This window comes from Triturus cristatus, chromosome 11 (genome assembly GCF_964204655.1).
Source record: "Triturus cristatus chromosome 11, aTriCri1.1, whole genome shotgun sequence".
In the NCBI taxonomy this organism is placed as follows: Eukaryota; Metazoa; Chordata; class Amphibia; order Caudata; family Salamandridae; genus Triturus; species Triturus cristatus.
Window position 1 is genome coordinate 1,124,036,451 of NC_140594.1, and position 19,809 is coordinate 1,124,056,259.

At 47.8% G+C, this 19,809-nt stretch overlaps 1 protein-coding gene across 1 annotated transcript in view; it reads right to left on the reverse strand.

Annotated features, from left to right (window-relative positions):
- LOC146786166 (intestinal-type alkaline phosphatase-like) overlaps positions 1-19,809 on the reverse strand; it is a 131,339-nt gene that overhangs the window by 27,066 nt on the left and 84,464 nt on the right. Inside the window, exon 6 of the mRNA XM_085635694.1 lies at positions 19,555-19,689. Coding sequence (XP_085491820.1) covers positions 19,555-19,689 — 135 coding nt within the window. The remainder of the gene's footprint in view (positions 1-19,554; positions 19,690-19,809) is intronic.

A 19,809-nucleotide genomic window follows, 5' to 3' on the forward strand; every position in this document is an offset into this window, starting at 1 on the left:
GGATGGATAGTGCACATCATGCCCAAACTTGTGCAGATAGAACTAGAGAACAGGTGTTCAGGAGGAGAGCATTTTCTTCTTATGCAAAAAGGTAGAGGCAAACCTTGGAAATATCTCCTGAAACAGAATTGGGCACAAACTCAGACATACCTAAAATAGAAATGCCCAGCTCAGGTAGTAAGCAAGCCCATTCTCCTTCTATGGCAGACACTCTGCCCTCAAAGTGCGAATGTTAGACTCTACCTCAAACAGATCTTTTGAGTGAGAGTTGATAGACCCTGCAACTGTGAACCCCATGCTGATTCACAAAAGCTCTAGTCACTTAGTGATCCATTCTTATGTGTACAGCTGGCATTCTGATTAAGTGAGCAAAATGCCTTAGGTCTTGATTCCAATTGGAAGTCCTCTTACTGTCTAAATGAGATCATTGGACCTATACCAAACCCCTTCCAGAGATATCCTCAGTATGTAAAATGCCCACCAGTGGCACTCTTTTGGGAGGAGAGGCAAAGCCAATCTGCAAAACCTAAAACAGGAAATGACTGCCCAAAGCAAAAGAAATTGAGGTACTTTCTGGAACCCGCACAGACAACAATATGAAGGTAAGCATCGGGGGCGGAGCTAGCTCGCGACCAAGATGGCCGCTTGAGCCGAGAGCTCCGATAAACCGTCTCACAATCCGAAAATTATCCTGCACCTGTGACATTACTGCAGCGCTACACATAGATCCCCTGACTCCTGAAGTTGTGTGGCGTAGGCGGAGTTAGACGCCGAATCTCTAGCTGTCCCCTGTGCGGAGAACGAGCCTCCATCGGCGCTGGGCGGTTCGGGCCCTGGACGCCGGGGCCGCACTGAGGCGGGCGCTGTGGGATCCCGTGGCGAGGCTTCCGATACAGTGGAGGCGGCGTCTGGATCCTACGGCTGGGCTGCTTTGCGGGGCCGGCTGGCGGGGGGTCCGCCCGGCGAGATCCGGTGCCCGGCCATTGGTACTTCCACCGGCTGGGGCCTAGTGCTGCTGGTGCCCGCGGCGTACATGACCTGCTAGGGGCTGGGATTGATGGATTGGCGGACCCTGGCCTTCCGGAGTGAGATCGGAACCAGAGCAGCTGCAGTGAAGGAGGTGCCGCTGCGGAGCGAACAGCGCTTCGTGGACTTGGAAAAATTACGTCTTGGCAGCGCTCAGTGAGTGGAGGGGCGCCTGGAGCCTCTGAGCCCAGGGGGTTTGGTGCTTCCCCCCGGCTGTGCACCTACGCGTGAGCTGCCCTTAGGGAGCTGGGCTTCCTAAAGCAAAGAGGCCTGGTTGCTGTTATCGGGCGGTCTCTGCCCCGTTTCCGCCTGGCACATTATCGCTCTACTGGAGGTCTGGGCTGGTCAGGGACGCTTCAGGTCACGCGACACGAGGACTGCCCCTTGCATCAGCCGACTTACTGGGCCTTACGACCCCCGATGGGTTGATCGGGAGGAGGCCTCTGTTTTGTGCTGGGGGAGGTGTGCGGCCTGCTCATTGTCCCCCCTTGCCATTGAAAGCGGACTGATTTGGCTTGCGCTGTGCCCCCTTCTGTGACCTGCCTTGTTGCTGTGCTGCTGAGGGATGGAGGAGCCTCATGCCGTTGCTTGTACGTCCTGTGGAGTGCCTGCGGAGGCCCTGGTGAGTGAACTCTGGATCTTGCTGTGTGGACCTGCCCCTTCTGCTTGCAGTGCCCTGATGATGTTGTGGGTTGCGGCTGCCCCCCCTGGCAGTACAAGCTGATCTGTGCCCCAGCTGTCCGGCCGGCCCCTGAGGCTGGCCTGTTCCTGTATACACGGTGAGTATCCCGTCTGAGCTCCCTGCTGTTGATGAGTAGCTGGCTTCTAGGGGTGAGGACTGTTGTTGCAGGTGACCCCTACCATTGAGTCGCTTCCCCGGAGTGCGTTGTTCTCCGCCGCGGTGCCCCAGGGGCTGTTCATACCGACCGGCTGCAAGATGCCAACTGTGCTGTGAGGTCCCCTTGCACCCTGGTCTCTGCTGCGTAGGGAGGACCCGCTGGAGGTAGCCCTTCACTCCTCTTTTTGGTTCAGTCGGTTGGCTTTATTATTGGAGGTGGTTGGTGCCAGTTTTCTTGCGACGCACACACTGCGGGACTTGCGAGGTGTTGGCATCCTGGGATAGTGACTGGATCGCAGCTGTGGTATGCCCATGTCCAGGATGATACCGATGGCCTGCGGCTGGCGGTGAGGGGCCTGGTGGCTGTGACGAGATCGCTGCTTCCAACGTTTTGTTTTGGTTGGTACTCCTTAGGGTGCCGAGCCCTACACGAAGATACGATGGGACGCACTGATAAATCGCAATCTCAATTGTCGTTTGACCCTAAGTGGCCCAAGTCTGGCAGATCTGCGGCTGAGGGGGATGTCGGAGAACAGGTCCAGAACCCGGACGAACAACACCAGGATATTCGCGGCCTCTTGCTCTCCATGGAAAAGAACCTCCAAGGTGGGATATCCTCTTTAGGAGCCAAGATGGACGCATTGACTTACAGAATGGACCGCATGGCCGAAAGATTGGACAAACATGCAGAGCGGCTGGACAGCTCTGAGCGCAGACTGACGGAGACCAAGGAGGCGCAAACCGTCCTTGATACGGAACACAAACAGCTGGCCAGGGTGGTGCAGCTCCTCCAGGACAAGACAGAAGACTTGGAGGCCCGTTCTCGACGCTGCAATCTCCGCATTACGGGCTTGCCGGAGTCGGCACCCACAGGGAGCTTGGAACTCTTCATAGAAAAGCTTCTGAAGACATTATTGGGTGATTCCTCCTTTTCAAATATGTTCGTGGTTGAAAGGGCGCATCGCTCACTTGGCCCTGGGCCAGCGCCGGGCGCCTCTCCCAGGCCAATCATAGCTAAACTCCTAAACTATAGGGACCGAGATGTCGCACTTAAACTTGCCCGCGAGAAACAACCGCTTCAATTCGAGGGGTCGACGATCTCACTGTTCCCAGACTTTACTGCTAAAGTTCAGAAGGCGAGGCGCTTGTTTGCTCCCATGAAGAGGCAGCTTCAGGAGCTGGGTGCGGATTACGCCATGCTATACCCTGCTAAGCTAAGAGTGAATCGGCAGGGCCACTCTCATATATTTACCGATCCGAAGGTCCTGCAAAAAGCTTTGAAGGAATGGACGAGGGAGAAGCGAGCACCGCCGGAGCGACTGCTCGACTGCTCTTGGATGAAGCGACGGGGGGTCCCTTGGATGAGCAGGGCTGACCTGCTCCTGGCGTCAGGAACTGTTGACATTTATTGTTGAGTATTGCTCCTTTTTCTTCATGTTTGTGGGTCAATGCGGGGGCACGCCCTGGCCGGCATGTCTGTTGATTTGCATATTGCTGGGTCATTTTACTCCCATGGCTGTGAGGTGGGAGGTTATCGCCTTTGCGGCTTGGGGGAGACACAACAGCTTTTCTCATATACTAATTTGTTTCAGTCTTCCGGTGCCATATTATTGGGGGTCATAACTGTTCTGCTTTATATTTATTGTTATGTGTTCTTTGTTGGATTGGTATTAGATTCACAACATGCTTATGTCGCTCCCCCTTTAGACCCCGGGGGAGATACGCTCTTCTGGATTTAATCACAGCTGCAAGTTTTCTTTATGGCGGGGTGTGGAGCATTGATCTTATTGATCACATACCTTTTTCTTTTGAGCGGGCTACATCCCCCCCGCGTGTATTACACCTGGGATGTTTCTGGATGTTTGGATTTGGGTGGGGTTTCTTTTCATTGGGTGGGTGGGATGGTTCCGCAGCCTAGTTGGGGTTGGGCAGGCGTGGGAGGGGGGTGGGGAGGGTCTGACTCGTGCATTGTTGAGAGGCTTGCTATTGTGGAATGTTGGCATGGGCTTCACCGTTCTAGGAGGGCTGATGCTTACTTTTGGAGGCTGCATGTGTGATTGGGCACGATTGGGGGGGTGGGTTTATGATGGGAATGTTTATGGTTGTATTTACTTTGCATTTATATTCGCTTTGTTGTTGTGGCAAGACACGGTCTGGATTGTACTCTCCTCGTCCTTTTCTTATTGTATTACCATACATGACTGACATACCTAAGTTTCATTGCAATAGCACCCTAGACTCGCTGGTTTTGCTTACCTGGAACATCCACGGCCTTAATGACTTTCGCAAGGTTCGCAAAATATTAAGCTACTTGAATAGGCACAGCGTGGATGTGGCCCTCCTGCAGGAGACCCACCTTCACCCGGATAGCCCCATACTACGCACCAAAGGGTTGATGGGTAATATACATGCTGCGGGTTTCACTTCGCACGCTAGGGGGGTCATGACGTGGGTGAACCCGAGGGCAGCGATCTCATTGACGCCCCTGGATACGGACAGAGAGGGTAGATTTGTTCTGTCTAAGTGCTGTGGTAAGGGGCTCGAACTTTTCATTTACAATGTTTATGGCCCTAACTATGACCATCCTGACTTTTATGCTAACTTAACGGCGATGTCCCAACCATACGCTTTGGACAATATCTTGTGGGGCGGGGATTTAAATTTTGTCAGACACCCTGCTCTGGATCGGTCCGATGGTCCAGATAGACGTCCTTCGGCCTCAGCCAGATTGGTAGAGACGTCCTTGATAAAGTTGGACATGTATGATGTATGGCGCCATAGACACACTCAGCAGGGTGGATACACGCACTATTCTGCACCCCACAATATACACACAAGAATAGGCTACTGGTTTGCTTCACAACAATTGACTCAACAGATTTGGGCGTGCACGATCCTCCCTCGCACCTACTCCGATCATTCTCCATTGCTTCTTACGCTGGCCTCCCCTAAGAAACGTATCCCTCCATTTGCATGGCGCTTTCCCCCATACTCCCTTCTTGATTCAGTTTTTAAGGAGGAGATCGCAACGTCCATTGAGACCTTTTTCGAGACAAACATAGGTTCAGTGGACTCCTTTCTGACTGTTTGGGAAGCTTTTAAGGCATATATTAGGGGGGTGACCATATCCAAGCATGCGGGGTTCTAAAGTCGCTACGCACTAGATTGACTGCTTTAGAGCGGAAACTGAAGGACCTTGAATCCTCTCGTGAAAAAGTACAAAGTGAGGAAGTGGCGCAAACTCTACGAGAATACCATAAGGAAGCTGACGTAGACATAAAACACCTCGGGAAATACGCCACTGCCCGTAACTATGGTGAGGGGGAGAGGCCTGGTAGGGTGCTGGCACAGATTCTGCAGCAGCGGAGGGCCAGAACCACGATTCCAGTTATTAGGTTACAGCATGGTGATCCTCCGCTTACGGAGGATCAGGTAGCGGGGAAATTTCGGAAATACTATGCTGAACTCTACTCTTCCCACGGTCACTGCTCTGATGAACGTATAGAGGATTACCTGTCGCATATTAAACTCCCTTGGTTGTCCAACTGGCACCGCGAGTTCCTGATGAGGCCAATCGAACGCGAAGAGGTGCTACTTGCCCTCTCGGAGATGAGGGCTGGTAGTGCTCCGGGAAGTGACGGTCTCACAGTAGCCTTCTATAAGGCATTTCAGGATCTCCTACTTCCCCACTTACTCACACTGTTTGAGGATATATGCACCTCAGGAAGTATGCCTCCAACTATGCGAGAGGCGATACTGGTGGCCATACTTAAACCTGGGAAGCGACCAGTGGAGTGTGCTTCGTACCGACCATTGTCCATCATGAACGTGGATGCTAAGATCTTCGCGAAGATACTTGCCAATCGTCTTAGCCCACTGGTCACCACCCTGGTGGCACCTGAACAGGCTGGCTTTGTTCCTAGCCGTAACTTAACCTATAACTTGCAAACTGTCTTCGCTGCTTTACAACATACCCGCTCGGAAGTCCCAGCGGTTGCGGTATTCTTGGACATGGAGAAGGCCTTCGACTCTGTTGAGTGGCCTTTTATGCGCCATGTCCTGGGCCGTATGGGAGTGGGGCCGGTTTTCCTGCAATTACTTGCGACACTCTACTCCTCCCCAATGGCGCCCATTCGGATTGGGACCCTAGTCACTGATCCCATACATATTTACAGAGGCACGAGGCAGGGATGCCCTCTCTCACCAATATTGTATGCCCTGACGGCAACCCCTGGCTTGTGCACTCCGTGAATACCACAGCCACAAGGGCATACGATTCCCAAATTATCGCCTAATTGTATCAATGTATGCGGATGACACGCTTATCTATGTTAGGGAGCCCGAGACCCACCTTTCTTCGGTGTTAGGGGACGTGGTCCTCTTTTGTTCTCTTTCAGGCATAGGGGTGAACTGGAACAAGTCCATTATGTTCCCTCTTACTCCGGCCACGGTCCGTTTTGAGCCAGAATATCCCCTTTTATGGTCCACAGAGGTGGTACGATACCTGGGTATCCGGCTACATACTGACTCGGAGGTTGTCCTGCGGGAAAATTATGGAGTTGCCATCTCCAAGCTGGAGGATGATGTGGACAGATGGATCGCCCTTCCGCTCTCTTTGATGGGCAGAGTGGCACTCATGAAAATGATAGTTCTACCGCGTTTTCTCTTCCTATTTATGAACATTCCCATGGATTTGTCCAAAGCATTCTTTAGTCGTCTTCACTCTCTATTGGTGCGCCTGGCATGGGGGGGCAGGCAACCGCGCGTTGCCTGGAGGATATTGACGCTACCATATGCGATGGGAGGCCTTAGTGCTCCGGACTTGGAATTGTACTATAGAGCCGCCCAATCCTCACATACATATTATTGGATACATGGACCCTCTGACATACCACACTTGTTGATTGAGACTATCGTCGCTGATCCCAGGCCTTTGCCCGCCTTGTTGTTTTCACCTCGAGACAGGCGTACGGGCATAATGGACTCTCTTAATTCGGTCGTGCACGCTTGGCACCATATATTGGCCGCTCATGCCGGTAATATTCTGTATGCCCCATTAGCTCGATTGGACTGGTGCAGCTGGCTGGCGCCATGCAGGGACAGAGGTGTCCTTCTTGCGTTGCAGTCACTCAATATACATACCATGGAGGACCTCTTTGAGGACGGTACTGCCCGTGTCTTGGGGGATGTCGCTGAGGGGGACACAGCCTGGACTCCCCTCGCGTTATTTCAATTTCATAGAGTCAGACACGCCCTTAGGGAAATATTGGGAGAGGACATGGCAGAACCCCCAGAGATCCCGATACTGACCGCCATTATCAAAGTCAGTCATCGGCTAAATTGATTTCTAGAATTTACCACTCCACGTTAACTGCTAGAGACGGTGCATATGCGAAACCACGTCTGGCATGGCAACGGGACCTACAGATAGACCTAACCGATGATAAGTGGCGATACTGCTGCTTGAGTACCAAACGAATCTCACTTAACGGGCGCCATAGACTGGTCCACTTTAAATTCCTCAACAGGGTTTATCACACCCCGGAGTGATTACACCGCTTTGGTCTACGTGACAGCCCCCAGTGTGATAGATGCGGAGAGCCTACAGCTGATTTTCTGCATGTGGCCTGGACCTGCCCGGGGATTGCCCATTACTGGGGTGATATATTCTTGGAAATTAATCGCATTACGGATATGTCTCTGTCCCCTGACCCGCTCCTAGCCCTACTGGGCTATTCACAACCACTCCCCAAGAAACATAGACGCCTTGTTGATATGGCGCTGCTCCTCGCGAAGAGATGTTTGGCGGTCTGTTGGCTTTGTGGCCCGACACTGACCCTGTCTCAGTGGACTAGAGATATGCTTTACTGTTGTACTCAAACCGAAAATTACAGTGAGTTATTGCCACCCCGTAACAGACCTAAAAACTTCTGGGCCCTATATCTTACCCGGAAACCTCCTCTTGCTATTTCTGAGCATGGAAGTGTCGCTTCCCCGTCGGGGGCTACTTCCAACTCTTAGGACCCTACAGGACTATGCTACGTAAGTTATGAACTGTCCGCCCTTGCCCACTCTCTCTTTCTCCATTAGATGGAGATACACCGGATAAGGTGCTTCGGCTCGTTTAGTTGGTGGGACCAATCTTTTGTTTTCATTCCGAATTCTCTCTACCTTCCTACTGCTTGATTTATTTTATAATATATGCTTTGTATGCATGTATATGATTTGCTACAGGAGGCTGTCAATGTTTGGACTGTGTCAATGCCTTGTTATTATTGTTTGTATTATTTGCACTGGTTCCTTTTTTTTTGTTGAAAATTCAAATAAACATATTAAAAAAAAAAAAAAAAATATGAAGGTAAGCATCTCTGAGATCTAATGATACCCGAATGACTTTGGGTGTCATCAGAGGAAGAATATAAAATGGAGGTATACTTTTAAAATGAATGTGTGGGATGCAGAGATTGCCCCTCATTAAGTCCAGGCAGGACGAAATGCCCCCCGACTGCATCTGCACCAGAAACACCCATTCTCTTCTTTCTCTGAAGACTCTTGTTTTATTGTAGTCTATAACAAGAGATCCTGTATTGCTTTCCTGAGAGCTTGAAGCTTGACAGGACATTCAAGAATAGAAGTTGAATTGAAAACATATTGAGGAGGTTCCCAGAATTGAATTCTATAACCTTCCAGAATTGCTCGAAGTGCCCAACGGTCCGTTATTGAATCTTGTCAGACATGAAGGAAACTTTGCAACCAACGTCCCAATGGTCTCCAAGCAGAAGTCATGGTTTTGATGTTGGAGGATCAGAGAAGGTTGTAGACCTTGATTTTTCTGAGAGGGGGCACCCAAGCACCAACAGTTCCTTTAAAGGGCTGGACAACACCCTTGCATGGAAAGGAGGACCAAAAGCCCTCTTGAAACCACCACGCCTCTATCAGATGACCTCAACAGGGCCATTAGGGCCTTCTGCCAATTTCTTGACCAACTTTGTTAACTGCGAACCAAACTATTTGGAACCACTAATAGGCAATCACATTAAAAGACCTTTTTGAGATTTGTCTGCTTTCTACATCCTCATCTACGTGGCATGGGGTGGCCAATGAGGGTCAAGATGCTCCTGTACATAAAGAATCAAATGGAATGCCTAACAAGACCCATACTTACTGTTCCATTGTGGACAAAATGTTTGCACGGTTATTGCCCTAGTGCATCCCTTCTGCTAATGATTGAAAATCCCTCAAAAGGAACTTACAACATATGTTGAATCCGCATTGCCTCCGATTGAAAAGTTCGGGAGGGGGATGCGCTAACAGGGACTACAGGTCCCAGGATTCTCTCTCTGCTCCCAGAAGCAGGCTGCCAGCCAGGAAGGAGGTGGGCGCTGGCAATCACGAGCCGCTTTAAGGGCGGCCCCCAACCGCTCAATTGGAGGTGCTAATAAGGGCTGGCAGTCCCTGGATTCTCTCCCTCCTCAAGGAGGGCATTGCCAGCCAGGAAGAAGGAGGGCCCTGGCCCTCACAAGAAGCTAAAAGGGCACCGTCACCATCACATGTGACCGGGCCAAAGGCAGGCCCGTCATCGACCGGAGGAGGCTGGGCAGGCCACCCCTCTTGGCTTGGCGACCCAGAAGTTCAGTTCCAACATACAAATGTATTAATTTCTCATGGTGGTTCAAAGGAAGGTAAAATTAACCAGCTGGGCTATCTATGTATTAAAAGAACACCTCTTACAGAATATGGACCCACTGTTGTATCATTCAAAAGAGTATGCTGGACTTAATGCTATCTTAGTATCTCAGTAATCAAACTGGCACTCAGGAAGTCTGCTTCACCCTAGTCATCTTGAACTTGTGCTTTTTGTATTATTTTGAGTTTAACATCTCTAAATCCCTCACCTATCATATTGACTCTTGCCTTCCTCATCTTCCATTACAGGGAAAGAAAAGCCGAGGATGCCCCACACGGAAGGAGAATTCTTTTTTTTTTTAAATCCCCTGCGTCCTTCAGCCAACAATTGTCCTTTAAAGGAGATCAATACCTTAATAGAGGAGGTAGAATCATCCGTCAACTTAGAGTGGACTCGCAGGGGGTAAAGTGCCCGGTCTTAAGATAACCAAGTTCTTTAGCTCTGCCAATACACTGACATCAAGTACGGGCATACACCTATCCAACATCCTAATGAATAATCTGGCTCTTCAGCAGCTGTAGTAGCAGAAACTATCTCAACAGACTTACAAGATGGTGACTTGGCTCTAATGACCAACAACAGATTTGAACCCTTATCTGCACTTGATTCTGTAGACGGCAACAACTTCTCTTCTTTCCATCCGACAGGGCGCACTACTTGCAAACAAGGCTTATGTTCTGCTACTAACCTCCCCCCATTCTTTGCCAACTAAAAGGGAGGTGGGGCATTTAAATACCAAAGCCTCAAGGCTAACTGTATTAATTGAGGTCCTGTCATCACTGAGATTGACCCCAAGTGCCATTGTCCCTGCTGGTTTAATACAAGTCTGTTCCACCAAGGACTCTGCTCAGACAATTTAAAACTCCAAAGTTTGAAATATTCTAAACATCAACTTAGGCTGGGATCCTGAGCTCCATAATAATGCTGCTGCAGACCATCGCTCCACCTCATATGGGTACAAGAAGTCACTATCTACTTTGAGTACCCATCAGAAAGGACACCATTGGCATCCTCATGATTTCCGACCTACATCCCCTCTCACACCTTTAGGCAGAAATACTCTTGAGTCTGGCCCGGACCTTGAAAATATGGTCTCTTCACAAGCCTTCTTCTCCATTCAAATAAACCACAAACCTCTTGTTCCACTTGACAAAGCAGACAATGTTTATATGAAAAATGACCCCAAATATGGTGGAAAGAGGATGATGAATCTTTAAACAATAAAGTGATACGTTGGATCAGACAGCATGGACAATGTTGTTTCCTCACTCGATCGATACACTTTCAGTCCGGTGCTTATCAATGAGGTCAGGTTCTTTGGATTCCATTGAATTGACTGACAAACCCTTCTAACAATGGCTCTAAGATACGGTTTAAACTGAATGTTACTCAGACCCCCTGTTATTGTATCCCTAATCCATCTACTTCGCAATCTCCTGAGAACAATCTTGAGAAGATTACTCTGCCTTTAGAAGGCTCTATTCTTAGCAAAGTTGACTGACCATTTACTTAGAGTATTTCCCCTGACAACCAATGCACTGCTTAGAGTGTCTCTGTAAATAATCATACGCAAAACACTCAATTTCAAGTCGCTTCACCTGCTGGTTCAGTTATCTTTAAGGAAAAATCCATTCGTACCAGCAGATCTTCCATAAAAGACCGATGATCATGTAACTAAACTCCATCTCTTATCTTGGAACGTTGCTGGCCTACGTTCAAGAATAATCGATCCTGGGTGGAATGTGCTCAAGGATTCATATCACCTTTGCCTATTACAAGAACATGGGCAACGACCCAGAAACACAGATTAGCGCTACGTAACGATCGATATAGATGAAATCCTCTTAATTGCTGGTAGCCACTCTGGAGGCCTAACTATATGGCTCAGTATTTTACTGGAAGGCTCAATTACAAGACTGAATATTCCTTCATTGGACATTTTAGGCTTTAGAAAGGGCCCCTACTTTACATTTTTAATGATTATATCTGTCCACTTCCCCCAAAACAAAGAGTCCTTAACTTTACAAATCCTTAATAAATACTAGGTTTGACTAACGGCTCTAGAAATTTTCTTACCGGAAACTTCAACACTACTTTTGAACCCCTCTCCTGCATGACCAACTTAATGCAGTGGGAGGATGAGAGTCTAGGGATCCCAATTTTGAAGGGTGAACCAATTAGGGCAGCCCCTGCGGTCACGGTCCCCCACCAGCTGACTTCGTTAACCTTGTCCCACTCTTCAAGGGCGTGCAATGGTAGAACACCCTCTGATCTGGCTAGACTACAGCCCATACTTTCAAACCAGGGGCTTCCAAAGCAGAATTGACTATTTCATTATAGACAGAAGTCTTTGGGGGAACCTGGAAGACTTTAAGGTAATTTCCTGGCAGGATAGTGATAATGATGAATTACACCCAATACTAAATGATGATTTTTTATTTTTTTATCTGGTGGATCTCACATACAGAGCTCCCCAGAGCCCCTTATTTCAAATAACAAGAGACTAGTCAAATGGCCGTCCGTACAGAGCAATCCTACCACCGTGGCTAATTTATGATTCTTCTCCAACTATTTCAGCCCCCTATGGCACATATGCCCAGTTTGCAAATACCAATTATAGAACTGCATATTAGACGAATTTCCTCCCTTAAAGGTTTTGTAAGTCATACAAAAACCCCGGCATCTGAAGGTGAAGCCAAATCAACCCCGTGGTATTGTGGTGTGTGTCGTAGAGCCAAGAATGTATTTTTAGGTCTCGCCTGACCCAGCGCTTGCGCTGGTCTGGCGAGACTTAAAGTAAGGGCTTCAAAAAATGCTACCGCCGGCCACAGCTTGCAGTGCATGTGCGCAACCGCGCGCTTGAGAAGAGGCGCCATATGGCGTTATTACTGCTGCGCACGCACCACTCGCGCACATGCACTGCAAGCTGTGGCCGGCGGTAGCATTTCTTCCCCGACACGGCAGTCATTTCTCGAAGCGGGCGCTTGCTTTTTTCTGTTTATTACTTCTATGTAGTCGGGTGCTGAGATTGCTTCAAAAGTAAAGAAATAGACAATTCTTTACTTTTGAAGCAATCTCGGCACCCGACTTTAGCTTAAGATGTTTAAGCTAAAGCACGGGTGCCGCCATTACTACAGAGCAGTAATAAACAGAAACAAGCATTGGCATAGCCAGTAGGTCTCGCTTTTGGGACCTTATAAGTATTTAGTTATGCAACTGTTGCATGGGTAAACACTTATAAGGTCCCAAAGGCGAGACCTATTGGCTATGCCAATGCTTGTTCATTTGAGGAATGTGCATTAAATTGTATGCATTCATCTGTAGGTGAAAGGTCCATATGATTGCTGCAGAATATTTTGTTCTTTTCAGATTCAGAGCTATCAGTCACCGACCCTACCCCATTCTTCTCAGGATCACAGTTCCCATACTTTCATTTATTCATTCACCCACTATTCCCAAGTGAGTAAACTGCTTGCGCATGAAGGGTAGCTGGGCACTGAGATATGCTGCACGGATGAAACGAGACAAGCCGAGTCCCCCACGATCTTCTGGCTGGCAAGTTAGCAGGGAGCTGTGGGCTCTGGTAAATGGCACAACCCCAAGCTTAGCACTTGGTAGGGCAGCACAGAACTGGATCCGGTGCACTGCTCAATGTCTCTCAAAACGTATCTTAAGAACAAATCTCGTAAATTTTACTACCACAGTGTGTCTTAAAATGAGTTAGGATTTTTCGTCACAGTCCCAGCCTCCGCCTTAAACATAGAAGAATTATAATAAGTATAAGAAAACACTAACAAAAATTAAAAACGTGGTATTGTTTTTGATGCAATTGCTAGGCCGTAATTTTTTTAATTTGGCTGACTTAGCTTCAAAATCGAGATCCCTATCACAGAAAGGAATTGAATTATCCATCTAAAATCAACTAACAAAGACCCTTCCTAGTGTGGCTTGGATTCCATCGCTAGTTATGTTTAATTATGTAAAATTGATCGATTAGGCTATTCCATCGTAGCGGTCCGGCTCTACTGGACCAGGTTGGTGACCTGATGATAATACCCTGATGTATCCAAATAGTGGTCTCTTTTGTGACTTAGTGCCATATGTAGGTAATTTCAATTTACCGATTCATAAATACCGAATTTTACCGATTCGGTATTTAAGAATCGGTAAGTTATATGTAGGTCAACAATCGGTAAACATTACCGAATCGGTAAAATTCGGTAAACATGAATCGGAATTTACCGAATCGGTAAATACCGAAGTGGTATTTACCGAATCGGTAAATACCAAATCGGGAGTTCTAAAACACATGACTTGAATCAGCCAATCCTGTGCAACCTAAACCCCACCCAACCAGGAAGTGGCCACACCCAGGCAGGTGCACACAATCAGCAGACTCTGGTGAGGCTGGGAGTGCTGAGGAGAGGAACAGAGCAACTGCCTGATTCAGCCCTGGAAAGTGCAACAATGGCCAGCCAGGACACAGAGAGGGAAGGAGGGGAGAGGAAGCGAAAGCTGAAATTCAGCCAAAAGGAGCTGCAAGTACTGGTGGAGGAGGTCGTGAAACAGCACCAGAAGCTATTTGACAAACAGTCACAGCAAGTGCCTGAGTCAGAGAAACGTAAGATCTGGCTTGGAATCCAGGCACAAGTGAATGCGATGGGAGTGACACACCGGGACATCGATGTCCTCAAGAAGCGGTGGTACGACATACGTATCATCACGAAGAGGAAGGTGGCAGATTTAAAAAAGGAGGCCAGCCAGACAGGAGGTGGACGCAACAGGGCACCAGCCCTGACAGACCTGGAGGAGCTAGTGGAGACCACCATTGAGGCAGAAAGCATCGTGGGGATTGGGGATGCTGACAGCTCCGGCAGAGGCACCTCCAAACAAGGTAAGACGCTTGCACAGCAATGTGCCCCCCCCCCCCACCCCTATCCCAACTCCCCAAATGTGCAATGTGAATCCCACTCCAGTACAGGTGTCAGTGCATGCTAGCAATGCATCATGGGAGATGTAGTCCCTGCAAGCCCAAACATGATACGATTAGCACAAAATAACAGGGCATGTGACACACAGTGGCGAGAAGCTGCCAGAGGACATTGAGATACTGGTTTGAAAATGTACTGTCATGTCAGCAAATCAATGCTTCAGGTACACTTAGCTGATGTTGCTTTTCTGTCCACAGGCACTACTGCGCACAGAACAGCCCATGACAAGGGAGAGAGGGCACACCACAAACACAGCGCAGAGAACGCCACCACCTGCACTGGCCAGGGACCGGCACCACAGGCAGTGACACCACCCCAGCCAGCATCGCCGCTCCAGCCAGCATCCCCACTCCTGCAGGTGTCACCACCATCTTCACCACCTGCATTGCACAGGTTGAGGTGCCGTCCTGCTGCCAGGTTGGATGTGACAGACTCATCGTCTGAAGACTCAAGGGGGGCGGAAAGGTCCACTGTACCCCAGGATGTAACCCATGCCAGTGTGCCTTCCGACTCAGAGGGAGCCGACACAGTTGGCAGACGGTGCCGCAGGGCTCGGCTGCAGAGTCCACCTCCCCTTGGGCAGGGCCATGGAGTGTTCTCAGGTCTTGAGGGCACCATGGTGAAAATACAACGCATCCAGGCAAGGGCAATGGTGTCCGTACAGCGACAAATGCGTGGCCTCAATAATACTTTTGGAAACATTGACAAGGGCATCAGCGCCATGGCAGGGGGCATGGCTGAGATGGCAGCGGGCATGCGGGACATGTCCCAATCCATCATGCTGCTGTGCTCAAAGTACGATGAGGACAGGGCAGCACAGCACAGGGGACATCAGAGAAAGGATCTGACCTCAAGGGCAGTGAACCGGCTGGCGACTGCCACATCGCTGCTCTGCAGGCGCTCTGTGGCGATACAGGAGGGCCTTGCACACTGCAGCACAGATGTGTCCAGGGGGATGGTTAGGGTCACGAGTGCACTAGAAGTGCTGCTCACCAGCCAGTCTGCAACAGCTGGCGCTTTGGATGCTGGTGACACAGAAGACACGACCAGCAGGAGCAGCATAACCCCCCCTGTCCAAGACACACGTCGGAGCAGCAGGCGGCAAGGTGGTGCCACTGGTACCCCAGCCAGTGAGGACGCTCCCTCAATTCCATCCCGCACTGGTGCGCGTGGGCGCAAACATTAAAGCGTCAGGCAAAACAATGACACCATTGGGTGAAGTAACCCTTAACTGACAAAAATGTATTTCTCATTGTTGTTGGAATAGGTTTTCCTTTGTGTCGTGGCGTAGTGCTGCCTGATTAAACTACGTTATGGCATCCGACTACTGGCTCTGTCCCCTTACTCATTCAGAAATAGTTGCATGTGATCTCTGCCCGTCTCACTCTCCCATCTGTTGCTGTTGGCACTCCTGCTGCGTTGGCCTCTGCCTGTGCAGACTCATCATCATTGTCCTCAATATGTCATTTCGACCTCTGTGCCTCTCTTTGTGGCAAGGTTGTGCAGCATTGCACAAGTGGCAATTATCTTGCAGCAGAGGATGGGTGTGTACTGGCGTGCACCTCCGCTCTTATGGAGGCAGCGAAACCTGCTCTTCAATAGTCCAAACGTGCGCTCCACCACATTGCGTGTAGATTTGTGTGCCACATTATATCGTCTCTCACTCTGGGTTGATGGGTGTAGGTAGGGAGTGAGGATGAATGACCGCACGGCATATGCACTGTCCCCTAGGTGAGTAAAAGGGAGACATCAGTCACATGCCTCAATACACTATGATTTGCACTGAGTACTATGGAGCGTCACTGTTACTTACCTAGCAGGTATCCTTCTCCAAATTCTCCCGCAAGCAGTCGTGTGTAGATCCCACTGTTCTGGAAGATGTAGGAGTCATGGGTGCTCCCAGGGAATTTGGCAACAATATCAGTGATGATGTTCCCTGCATCGCAGATTACCTGCACATTGATGGAGTGGGTGGACTTTCTGTTTCTGTAGATGTGCTCAGTGGCAGCTGGTGGGCAGATTGGGATGTGTGTGCCATCTATACAGCCAATGACATGGGGGAACTGTGCCATGTGATAAAAGTCAGTTTTAGTTTTCTGCAGTTCAGCCTGTGTGTTTGGGAAGCTGATGTAGTGGTGCATTCTCTGCATCATGGCATCCAGGAACTTCCTGAAGAAACGGGACAGGCAACTCTGGAATACACCGCCCACCGCAGCTATCACCCCCTGGTAACTGCCAGATGCAAGTAGGTGTAGGCTGCAGAGAACCTGCACATGTGGTGGTATGGCATGCGCCCTTCTTGTTGGCCGGTCCAGGAGTGGGTGCAGGTCCCTTATCAGGTCCATGATGGTTTGGGGGTGTAGCCTGTACCTTTCATGTATCTCAGCGTCAGTCAGTTGAAAAAGTGTGATTCGCTGTCTGTAGATGCGTTCCTCCCGTCTCCATATCCTCAGTCCTGCTGCCTGTAGACGTAGCCGCCTTGCAATGACATACAGAGCGGCCATGTTGTCCACGCTGTTGCATTTTGGGATTGCTTATATGCACTGTTGATGCTTACCACCTGCTTTCTATCAGTGTTAATTACCGACTCTTATTTACCGATTTTCATGGATTTCTTAATTACCGAATTTACCTACATATCTTTTTCCGTTTTACCACTTCATATTTACCACTTCATATTTACCGAATCGGAAAATATGTATTCGGTAAATTTGAAGCGGTATTTTAGAATTCGGTAAATATGAATCGGTATTTACCGATTCATATTTACCGAATATGGGTTTTTGGCCTCCTACATCTCAACTATCTAAATACCGGTCGGTAACGGGTTTTTTACCGCATTTCGGCCATTACCGACCGGTATTTAGCTACCTACATGAGGCCCTAAATTACAATACGTATTGTTCCGGTATGAGACGTAAATTTGATGTATAACGAGTATGAAAAGAGTTACGCTCGGTAATGATTACAATATGCTACTCAAAATACCTTCAGTTGCCATGCCATGATGTCACAGAATGCACAATGCTGGGGTACTTGTCTCTCTGCCTTGAAGAAGCATGTCTAGTATTGCAATAACTCACCACTGTCCATTTTTAATCTCCATTGCCCTTGACAACATAGCACATTAAGAATTAGGGATACAAAATGCACCATTGTCAATGTGAATGATACCAAGGTTGACCAGCAACAGGGATGAAGTATACTCTACAAAAATTCCTCAGACAATTTTCAGCCAGTAATCTATTTTAAATCTCATATTATCATCACTAGAAAGAAAATATTTTTTAACAACTCAGGATGGTGCTTGGGTATACAAAACTTCCCTCAGTCAAAGAAGATCTGTTTCTAACAAATTAACAAGGAGACTATAAAAAAGCTGCAAAAATTAGCTGCTATCATAATGAAGTGTCGGAGAAGTTGAACAGATCAGAGGGAGGTTCGTCAATTGTGACTCCTAAATAGACATGTCATACCTTTCGAAGGGGCACTACAAGTTTCTGGTGTTGGCACTTGGTATCCTGGTCCTAAGTATGAACTACAAAATATTGAAGCTTCATTATAGAGACAATTTTTAGGTCTAAAATAAAAAAAAAGATTACACTTGAGATAGGTAGATTGGAACTTGATTTAAAATCTTGAGGACTGGTTGTGAGTATTTCTATTTTTGTGGAAATTAGATACAATACGTGCAGTTCATGGTTCTTCAGTATAGCTTCTTAGATGTATCAATGGCTAGTTGAAAATAGTTATTAGTTAATATACGGGTAGATTGAGGGATGGTTTGTTGAGCTAACCCCCTATAAGATTTTCATGAGCCCTGAAACAATTATACATGAATTGAAGAGGATTTAATAGGGTTGAACATATTTTCAAGCTATTTTTAGGACGTCTTGAAGAGACAAAAATGCACGATATACATAATTGTGTATCAAGAAAGATAAACATTATTATTACATTCTTCCCGAAGAGCAAGATGCCAGGAGAAAATGCATGCACTTCCTATTCAGAGAGGAAACCATGGTTGATTGGGCTTGTTCCCTTTGCAAGAATGCCAGAATCTGGCACGTGTGACAGATAGGATGCCAAGCCATCCTGACTTAACTTTGTGCCATCGCTACAATATATGCATTAATGATGCTATTGAATGTAATCGCGTTTAAAACTAAATTTATTATATTTCAGTGTTTAATTAAATATGCAAGTAATATAGAATGCGTTTGGGTTAATGGGATATTCATTGTTTAAACCAGAAGTGTAGCAACTTGGAATTATTTAATGTTTACAGTAAATCAAATAAACCTTTAAAATGTTAGGTGCTGTTGAAAATCTTCTAATTTGCTCCAAAAGAACTGTTTATCAATTGTGCATTATGAGACCATTTGTTTGAGAGAGAATGGAGGAGATTAATGCAGTTTATACATGTGGATCATCCACGTTCAAGGACTTAGTGCAAATCACTGAGACAAAAATGCTGCTGGAGATGACGGTAAGCGGCACAAGAAAGAGAAATTTACAGTCAGCTCTCAGTAGGCGTGACTGCTGAAAAGGATGCCTGTTTAGCCCTACGGCATAGGTCTAAAAGACTGCATAAATGCTTTTACATATTGAAAAGAATAGGTCATGATATACATTGTCCATTATTTCCCAATTCTCCTTGACTTTTATATGTGCAGTGACAACTACTGTAAACAAACAGAACAGCTCTTGGTCTAGCATTCCAGATGGAAATGCATGATTGACAGTTTCTTTCAACAACATATTTCTACTTTTGTTTTATTGAGCATCTCAAACATGATGCTGATTGGAGGTGACACCAAGCGCTACATTAAAATTTAGCGTCTTAGGTTACCGCAGCCTACAGAGGTCAAAAGGTTGGCAAGGGATTAATTACAAGATTGGAATGACCATTACTTCACATATTATATCTTTGAGTTAAACAAATGCTTAGTGCATTTCCTGATATCGAAAGCATGGGTTGCAACAATCACTTAAAGTTCTCCCACACTTACCGTTCGGTTTTTGAGCCACTCGTCGATGAGATTTCTCCCGTCTAAGCGAAGCCCATTCTGTTTTGGGTCAAGGGGGTATTCAGGATCCGGAGTGCCGCTGGGAGTCATGTACTTTCTACCTCCTCCCAGGATGACCTAGAAAAAAATATACAGTTTGTCATCCAGAACACGCTTGCACGAGGATTTATTGCGACTGATCAACAGTGCAGGCAGTGGGATTTGTAGTTTTAGGCAGAAAATATGACTCAATGTAGA